General features: G+C 41.9%; 1 protein-coding gene across 2 annotated transcripts in view; it reads right to left on the bottom strand.

Annotated features, from left to right (window-relative positions):
* Nucleotides 1-2,703: 2,703 nt before the first annotated feature.
* FHL1 (four and a half LIM domains 1) overlaps nt 2,704-10,478 on the bottom strand; it is a 153,727-nt gene continuing 145,952 nt past the window's right edge. For both annotated transcript variants that reach the window (XM_073599220.1, XM_073599219.1), the window contains exon 6: nt 2,704-3,087. In XM_073599220.1, coding sequence (XP_073455321.1) covers nt 2,933-3,087 — 155 coding nt within the window. In that variant the 3' untranslated portion in view covers nt 2,704-2,932. The remainder of the gene's footprint in view (nt 3,088-10,478) is intronic.

Below are 10,478 nucleotides of genomic sequence, written 5' to 3'. Positions count from 1 at the left end.
ATGTCACACTGTATTTGTACAGCAGTCTTTCAAGCGCAATTTTTGGGGAGGGAAAAAATACATTACAATGAATTAAAAATAAATAACGGTAAAGTTAGGCCAATTTTTTTGTACAATGTAAAAGATGTTACGCCGCGAGAATCGTGATCTTTATTCTATGCCAAAAAATTGAGATTCTCATTTTAGCCAGAATCATGCAACTCTAGTGGGCCGTTGCTGCTCATTTGGTCCACTCCAGCTACAATCATGTCTGAATTTTACATCTTTTTTACCTATAGTGATGGACAAGATTTGCTATGCATTCCAATGACCCATTCCTTGAACACTAGTCCTTATTTCACTGAGCTTCATTATTGAATAAACTTCACAGTATTTCCTATAAAACACCACATGACACTTTTTTTTTTTTTTTTTAAATCCAGATTTTATTATGTTAAATATTTTGCCCAATGCTACATTTAGTGACTGATTATTAAATGTAACTATGTCTGGTTGCCATGTTGTTAATCTAAAATCAGTATAGTTAGTTACATTTCCTGTGTGAATTAGGCATTTTTCAGGCATAGCGCAGAAATTCATTAGTTTTAATTTTCTTCCATGCTAGTTCAAGAACTGTTGTTATGTTGCCTTAACACAAGTTGACCTTGAAATATGTATCAAAACCTTGGGATCTGTTTAAAAATCCAACTTTGGAACTTACAGCGGAGTTCCACTCTAAAGTGGAACTTCCGCTCATCAGATTCTCCCCCCCCCCCCCTCCCCGGTGCCACAATTGGCACCTTTCCGGGGGGAGGGGGGGTGCAGATACCTGTATAATACAGGTATCTGCACCCACTTCCGGGAATACCTAGCCGCAAATGGCCGCCCCCGCTCCCGTTGTGTTCTGGGAAACACACACTTCCCAGAACACAATGGGGACCAGTGAAGATGCGCAGCGCAACTCGCACATGCGCAGTAGGGAACCAGGCAGTGAAGCCACAACGCTTCACTTCCTGATTCCCTGACTGAGGATGGCAGCGGGGGCAGCCGAGAGATGATCGATCGGCTTCGGCTGCAGACATCGCTGTACCCTGGGACGGGTAAGTGTCCATTTATTAAAAGTCAACAGCTGCAGTATTTGTAGCTGCTGGCTTTTAATATTTTTTTTTTTTTTTTTAAGGTGGAGCTCCGCTTTAAGTGCCCACACTGCGAGGGGTTGGCTCATTTCTGTCTAGGGGGATGCAAAAAGCAATTTTACTTGCCTGATCCTCTGCAGTTCAGCAAAGGATTGTCCCTCACTGTCCTCCTGTCCAGTGCAGGGCTATGTGGTCCAATCAGGCTTGGATAGACTGCCAGAGCACAGGGGAGAAGACTGGGACCAGTCTAGCAGTGCATCGGGTAAGTAAAACTGCTGTACTTGGTCCCCTAATGTGCAGTTAACACTGACAGTGCAGGTGCAGCCCCCCTGCAAGGAGCACTTTTTTCCTTGACTAAAGCTTTAAGAAAATTTGAGCACATCACCATCTAGTGGTAACACTAGGTACTGTTGCAATGCATAAAGTAAACTTGCCAAGAGGCATGGAGGCTGCTATTGCTAAACTCTTTTTGAAAGCGCTAGTATCCTAGCGGTGACAATAACCCCTTATGCTTCCAATTCTTGAATCGCATACCAAGAAAAATGATGCAGATAAAAAATCAAATTTTACTGACTTGCCTGCTCTGCGGTCTTGTTCCAGCCCATAATTTACTGACTGTTTGGGTTTTTTTTGTTTTTGTTTTTTTTTTTTTTTTTTTATGGCAGCCCCTATATTTCAGTGACTGGGCTACTTTAAGACCTACCATTCATCTACTATACTATATATATATATATATTTTTTAGGGCTGCAAACAGGCATTTGAATACCATTGTGTTTATAGTATGTATCAATCAATGCAGACAAACAGAAGTCTGAGCTTTTGCAATGATCTAGAAGTGCTCTTTGTGCATATATTGAGATATATTGATTGAGATAGAGAATTGCATATCTCAGTAAGAGTAAAAGCGTGACTGCACTACTTCTTAAGCTGTGTAGCACAAGACCGGTAAGTAATGTTATGAGCTTTGTTTTAAAAAAATGAAAAAAAAAAAAGCTGGCGCTTGCTAATTATTTTTCTGTATAAAAAATATTCAGCCTTTGTTTGCTAAAGTGGTGTTATAGATGCAGTCTGTGCGGAATATGCACATACAGCCTTATCAAAAAAAATACAATGCAGTAACTCATTTCCAACCGGAAATTACTTTGCTAAAGGCACCTAAAAAGTGTGTTCTTTTAAAACAAGTTAATCAGAAAAACACAGCCTTCCAACAATACTCTTATTTTTAGTACGCTTACATTTTGTAGTTTACAGAAGCAGCACATTACAAAATGCAACAAATGCTCATAGTTATGCACTGCCCCATAGATGCCCTTTATAGAATATATATATATATATATATAGGCTACCAGGGAGGACTATGTCATGAACATGTTTACCCAATTAAGGGTTGACATAAACGAAGGCTGTCTGGAGGAACAAAATCAGGGGGTATAAAAGCTGCTTGTTTGTGCCTTACCTAACACAACAAAGTTGCATCATCTTCAGTTCAAATATTATTAGTCATTTGCAATTAGCTGCCATGTAGGGCAGCAAAAATGAAATGCACACAATGAACATATTCTATTAAACTTATTTCCCCCCCCCCCCCCCCCCCCCCCCAATGCAGTTACGTCATGCATATATCATTCTGAAAGTAAAATAACGTCTATTATGGTTTAAATCAAGTTGAATAGATACTAACATGCAGAAATATTCATTATATATTTAGATTTTTAGAGCATAATAATTAAATGCAGTTTGCAGTCTGGCATGCATTCAGTATAGCTGTTCAACAGTAATCATTCCACTGTAAATGTTACTGTGTAGATGTGCTGCTTTAGAGTTTTTTGGCACAGTCGGTGCAGTAAATCTGCTCGTTCTGGCGTACAAAACGCTTGTTTGCCAGATTCAGAGAGCACTTCTTGCAGGTGAAGCAGTATTCATGCCAACAGTGGCCTTCATAATTCACAACGTTGGATCCTTTTCCAAACCCTGTAGGGAAAAACAGTTCATTAACAAAATGAAACTTTAGTTATGCAGAAACACGGTCAGTAAAAAGGGTCTTGGTGCTAATTGATTTTAAAAGAATGGTATTTATATTCTTTGAGGCCCTGTCACACCTTTTGTGGTGTATTGCATTAAAGCACCAGACTGGGCCCCCAAGGCACAATACACCATAAACCAGATGTGCACTATTTTATCACCACACAAGTTTACATCTGTGGGGCCATGCAAAATGAATGGTACATCATGCTAATTGCACTTATTTATTTTTGTAATGAGTAGATGTGGAGCCTTAAACTGTACAATAATGCAAGCATTACAGTGAGGGGTTTGGGTTGTGAAGTATGATATAACAAATTTTTTTGTGGTACTGATACGTAGTCAGTCAAAGGAAAAGGGGAGACCCGAGTTGTTGTTTTTTTTTTTCCCCCTGATCTAGTAGAATTAGTTGTGCTGGGAATTGCACTATATGTATGTAGCTCCCAAAGTATCAACAAAAATTGTATTTAGAGCATCTTTCCTAAATTGATTTGCTGTAGTTGGTACAACAAACCTTGTAAAGATATTGTATTGGGTATTTTATTTACATCAGAAAAAAAGTAAAATAGCTTAACACCTGCAGATTCCCTGCTCTGCTGCTCATTTGATATATCCACGTTCTCCCCTGCCTGTTGTGATTCAGAGGTCTTGAGACCAAAGGCAATGAATAAAAAAAAAAAAAAAATGGAAGCTTTAATATCAGTCTTACAATACAGGACAGAGCCTGGATATTTATAGACCCCGGGTTATAGGCTGCTACCTGTAAGTGATTGGAAACTGGTGAAAGCTTTGCTAGGCATACTTCTATAACCCTACCCAATCCATGAGGCCTACATTATTTACTAGTGTCCTTAGGTGATGGACATTTCCTTTCCTGTAGAGATGGGCGTTTATTTTTTGTTGTCCCCATAATTTTTTTTTTTTATTGCTTTCTGGATAATTTGTACATGCTTAACCAGCTTTATTTATATTATTTTGGATTATTCAACTTTTCACTGCCTTCTACTAAAACAATGCATTCTGATTGGTGTAACCTTGGGCATCACACCCAAATCCCATGGTGTGAGTTTGGGCACTGGATCCTGCCTGGGCGCTCACTTTGGCGCTAACTTTCAAGGAGTGTAGTTACCCACAGGATGCTAAAAGGCCATGGTCCATTCCTATGGTTCACAAATCCTGGAGATCACCTTTCTCCAGAGGTGTGACCACCATGACAGACAAAGCCTCAACTTCACAGAGGCCAGTCACATGGAAAGGGTAAGGCAGGTTCATCTTGGTTCCTGGAGAATATATACATTTTCATATTTATATATTCATAGTTGAGACTACAACCATGATCCCCAGTATCTTTTTGTTTTTGAGCAGGCTATTCTGCACAATGTAAAAGTAATCCAAGCCCCTGGATCACTTTTACAAGTAGCAGAATGGGGTTCTCCTCCCACATTTACCAGGCTTTTCCATCCCAGTGGGGAGTCTATTATGTGACTGGTGGCATCAGCTTCCCTGGCCACAGGGAGAGGAAATTATGTTCCTCCCACTGTATCATATCAAAAACCAGAAGCAAGGAGGATTTTGTCACTTCTGGTTTATTGTAAACAAGCTGTTACTGGCTTGTCAAAGTGTCTGATCAAACCGATGTTGGTGTGATTAGATGCTTTGGAGGCCAGAAGAGTGATATAGGATCTAATAGACCCCAGCTCTCTCAAAAAAGAGTACCTGTCCTGGCCCATGCTATAAGGGATGTTCATTCCATGTGACAGTAATAAAGTTGACCACAAAAGGTACAGTGTAAAAAAAAAAAAAAAAAAAAAAAAAGGAAGCACTCCAGTGCAAACGGTGACTGCACCACACGAGATATCGCTGCAAATATCAACGAGAGCAATAAGTCTAGTGCCAGACAACCTGTAAAGGGTTTTAAAATGTCAGCCATGGATAATTTAATGTACTGTAATTTGTTGCCATTCCACAGCCATGCGCAATTTTAACCACTTAAGGACCAGCCTCGTTTTGGAATTTAGGTGTTTACATGTTTAAAACAGTTTTTTTTTGCTGGAAAATAACTTAGAACCCCCTAACTATATATATATATATATTTTTTTTTTTCTCAACACCCTAGAAAATAAAATGGCGATCATTGCAATACTTTTTTTTCACACCGTATTTGCGCAGCGGTCTTACAAGCGCGCTTTTTTTTTTTTTTTTTTAAATCACTTTTTTGAATTAAAAAAATAAGACAACAGTAAAGTTGGCCCAATTTTTTTTTTATATTGTGAAAGATGTTACACTGAGTAAATTGATACCCAACATGTCACGCTTCAAAATTGCACCTGCTCGTGGAATGGCGTCAAACTTTTACCCTCAAAAATCTCCATAGGTGACGTTTAAAAAAAATCTACAGGTTGCATGTTTTGCGTTGCAGAGGAGGTCTAGGGCTAGAATTATTGCCCTTGCTCTAACAACTGCGGCGATATCTCATGTGTGGTTTGACCACCATTTTCATATGCGGGCGCTACTCGCGTATGCGTTCGCTTCTGCGCACAAGCTCATCGGGACGGGGTTTTTTTTTTTAAAAAAAAAATATATATTTATTTTATATGATTTTATTTATTTTTACACTGTTTAAAAAAAAAAAAAAAATGGGATGTTTACATTCCTTGTAATAGGAATAAAAGTGACACTTGTAATAGAAAAAAGCATGACAGGACCTCTTAAATATGAGATCTGGGGTCAAAAAGACCTCAGGACTCATATTTACACTAAAAATGCAATAATAAAAAAAAAAAAGTAATTTAAAATGACATTGAAAAAAATGTGCCTTTAAGACGTATGGGCGGAAGTGACGTTTTGACGTCGCTTCCGCCCAGAAGTGTCATGGAGACGAGTGGGTGCCCTCTTAGCCTCCCTCATCTCCAGGCACAGCAGGGAGACAGACGCGATTGCCTCCGCAGCTACCGACGGCTCCAGTAAGCGGCGGAGGGAGGGGGCCTCTCTCGCCACCGATAAAAGTGATCTCGCGGCGAATCCGCCGCAGAGACCGCTTTTATCTGAAAGCCAACCGCCGCACGAAAACGGGGATACCGGGGTTATGGCAGCTAACTGCTGCCATAACAACCCTATCCGCCGCCAAACTTTGGACGTACATCGGCGGTCAGCAAGTGGTTAAAGCATGACATGTTTGAAATGTATTTACTTGTCACCACGTAAAAAAGATGTTATACCAACAAATGCTAGCCTCGCAGGCTAAGGAGTGATCCAATTTCTCACAGTTCAAGGAATCTAATCCCCCAACATTCTGGAACTCACAGTAATAAAACTAGCTGTGTTTACTGGACCCTCCTGCTTCAGGGAAATCCGATCAGGGTGCACTCAGACAAGGCTACAGCAGTGGCTTATATTAACCGCCAGGGGCATAACAAGACCCAGGCAACTTTAAGGCTGGGTTTACACTAGTCCGGTGGGAATTTCAGCTCTGGTTTCCCTGTGAAGATAAAAATGATTGTCAGTGGTTCCTCTCCATTGTAATTGATCAGCTGACCAGGGAGAAGAGGGGTAATAGGAGGGGGAGAGAATTCCTGTTTACAACGGAAGACATCTGTGAATCAGATGCGTTCCCATTGAAGATTATGTGCCTGCAGTTCGCACTGCACTGCCTAGAAAACACACTTTTTTTTGTGCAATGCGTAGTGTGGATGCAACGCATATGTGAAACAGACCCATTGAAAAGAACATATTTTCAAATGTTCTGCGAATTTGATGCAGTGTAAGTCGCATTTGTGTGAACCCAGCCTAAAGAATATAAAGCCTCGAACCCGCTACTACTTTTTTGTTCAACGAAAAAAATAAAAACAAAAAAATAAAAAATAAAAACTGCTGGCTCAGCTTGGAGCTGCTGTACTAACAATCCAATGTTAGTACAGCGTTCTCCCCTGCTGTGCTACTGTGTTCTGAGGGGGACTGAGGAGGAGCCGGTCAGAAGACCTTTTTCGGTCCTGAGCCTAAGACCCCATACACACTATTAGATTTTCTGCAGGTTTTTGTCTTCAGATTTACCTAAACCATATAATACGAGGTCAAACCTTAAACGTTTCAAACTGTATGCAATCAGGCAGGCCCTTGCACTACATGGTTTTGGTAAATCTGAACAAAAATCTGCAGAAAATCTGTGTGTATGTGGTCTTAGTCAGAAGCCGGCCCGGCTGCTGTACACACGGGCCGAATGTCGGACGGTTTTCATTAAACTGGCCGAACTCGTCCGACATTCAGCTCGTGTGTACTAGGCTTAAGTCCGATTCACTCCTGGGTGGAGATCCATCGTCCAGCAATCTCTGCTGTTCACATTCTGGGAGTGGACAATTGGCATACTGAAATTTCTGGAATATAAACCCTAACCTCCCTAAAGAGGCTAGACCTGCTGTTTTCAAGGCCTACTGCTTCTCAGTCACTGGCTTTAATGGTAGGGCTGTTGAAACCCAGGATTTTCTCTGTCCTAGCTAACTCAGAGCAAGAAAAGTCACTTTATATAAAATATACTACCCTATCTGAAAATAATTTTTTGTCTGATGTACACAGGCTTTTCAACCCAAGAGATTTCTCTAACTCACATCCTGGCTTTTCTGTGATCAGGAGGACTTGAGCAGAATTTGTCCTTAACCACTTCCGGATCGCCCACCGTCGTTATACGTCGGTACTTTGAAGGAAGATATTGTTGTTATGGCAGCAGTTAGCTGCCATAACCCCGGTATCCTCGTCTTCAGTGAGCGGTCCGGTTTAAGATAAAAGTGGTCTCTGCAGCAGATTTGCTGTGAGATCACTTTTATTGGCAGCGGGAGAGGGACCTCCCACCGTGATCCAGTGCCCTCCGCCGCTTACCGGAGCCGTCGGCAGCGGTGGAGGCGATCGCGTCTGAAGGGGAAGGGGAAGATGGCCCACCCATCTCCATATTACTGCAGGGCGGAAACAACGTCAAAACGTCACTTCCGCCCATAGCTCTTAAAGGGCCATTTTTCTTTTTTTTTTTTATTGCACTTTAATGTAAATATGAGTCCTGAGGTCTTTTTGACCCCAGATCTCATATTTAAGAGGTCCTATCATGCTTTTTTCTTTTACAAGGGATGTTTACATTCCTTGTAATAGGAATAAAAGTGACACAATTTTTTTTTTTTAAGCTGTAAAAAAAGTAAAATAAGAAAAAAAAAAAAAAAATGGCCATCAACATTCTAGAAATTCAGGCAGCGCGTCTAGCCTTAAGGGCCTGGACATTCAGGTTGCAGGATTCTCCTGTCAGGATTCAATCCGACAACGCCACAGCAGTGGCTTATATCAATCACCAAGGGGGCACCAGAAGTCAGGCAGCCCAGGGAGAGGTAAACCCTCTCCTAACCTGGGCAAAAAAAAACATGGGCCATGCATTTTGTCAGTTTTCATTCCAGGGGTAGAGAACTGGCAGGCAGACTACTTAAGTCGCCAGCAGTTGTTCCTGGGGGAAATGGTCCCTTCACCCCGACATCTTCCTGGCTATATGCCAAAGATGGGGGATCCTGGATGTAGATCTGTTTGCGTCCAGGTTCAACAACAAAGTCGACAACTTTGTGTCGAGAACAAGGGATCCACTCGCATGCAGAACAGATGCGTTAGTGAGAACTGATCCCACGGGGTCACCGATTTATGCATTCCCTCCTATTCTGCTGCTACCTCGACTTCTTCGCAGGATCAAGCGAGAAAGAAAGTTGGTAGTTCTTGTGGCCCAGAAGATCTTGGTATGCAGAAATAGTAAAGATGGTGGTAGGGGCCCCATGGCCCCTACCACCACGTCCAGACCTGCTATCGCAGGGACTAGTGTTCCATCCTACTTTACAAACACTAAATTTAACGGTTTGGCTATTGAAACCCACATTCTACAGAATCGTGGACTTTGAGGCTCAGTGATACCTACCTTGATTAATGCAAGAAAGCCAGCTTCCAGAATCATTTATTATAGTCTGGAAAGCATATGTTTCTTGGTGTGAAGCCAGGGGTGGGCATCCTAGGAAGTATGTCATAGGTAGAATTCTTGCCTTTTTGCAAATGGGGTTAGAGATGAAACTGGCCTTGAGAGCCATCAAGGGCCAGGTCTCGGCCTTATCAGTATCGTTTCAGCGTCCGCTTGCTTTGCATTCTTTGATCCAAAGCTTTATACAGGGGGTAATGGTACGGCTTAATCCACCAGTTAGGGCACCCCTGAACCCTTGGGACTTAAATTTAGTTCTGTCGGCATTACCAAAACAGCCTTTTGAGCAGATACGACATATTGCTTTGGTCCTTTTGACAACGAAGCTAGTTTTTCTAGTAGCCATTTATTCTGCAAGAAGGGTATCAGAGTTGGAGGCTCTTTCTTGTAAAGCGCCATATTTAATCCTTCACAAGGATAGAGTAGTATTGCAACCTCATCCTAGCTTTCTGCCAAAGGTGGTTTCAGGTTTTCACCTAAACCAGGATATTGTTTTACCTTCATTTTTTCCAGAACCCTGTTCCAAGGAAGAAAAGTCACTACATTCTTTGGATGTAGTGAGAGCAGTCAAGATCTTGAAGGCGACTGCTCAGATTCGAAAAACAGATGTTTTGTTTGTGTTGCCTGAAGGTCCTAGGAAAGGACAGGCAGCATCGAAATCTACTATTGCCAAATGGATTCGGCAGGTTATTATTCAAGCTTGTGGAAGAAGGTGGTTCCACCTTTTCAGGTCAAAGCGCACTCCACCAGGGCTGTTAGTGCTCCCTGGGCAGTGCATCACCAAGCTTCCATGGCTGAAATCTGCAAGGCCGCAACCTGGTCTTCAGTCCATACATTCATCAGGTGGATGTAAGAAGGCATGAGGATATCGCCTTTGGGCGCAGTGTGCTGCAGGCAGCAGTATAGGTCCTCAGGCCGGATTGCACCCTACTTTTATTTGTGTCCCCTCCCCTCAGGTGGCATTGCTCTGGGACATCCCATACAGTTATTACTGTGGCTCTGTGTCCTGTGATGTACGATAAAGAAAAAAGGATTTTTTTATAATAGCTTACCTGTAAAAATCCTTTTCTTGGAGTACATCACAGGACACAGAGGTCCATCCCCTCTTTCTGGCTACGCATGTATTGCTTTGCTACAAAACTGAGGTACGCCCGGTAAGGGGACGGGTTATATGGGGAATTGAACTTCCTGTTTAGAGTGTGCCAGTGTCCACCACCTGAAGGTGCCATATAACCATACAGTGATTACTGTGGCTCTGTGTCCCGTGATGTACTCCAAGAAAAGAATTTTACAGGTAAGCTGTTATAAAAATCCTATTTTTGACTTTTCTGTAAATTCCACATCAGAGTACAGG

The sequence above is a fragment of the Aquarana catesbeiana genome, linkage group LG09, assembly GCF_042186555.1.
Source record: "Aquarana catesbeiana isolate 2022-GZ linkage group LG09, ASM4218655v1, whole genome shotgun sequence".
In the NCBI taxonomy this organism is placed as follows: Eukaryota; Metazoa; Chordata; class Amphibia; order Anura; family Ranidae; genus Aquarana; species Aquarana catesbeiana.
This window is presented reverse-complemented; position numbering and strand designations above follow the sequence as displayed.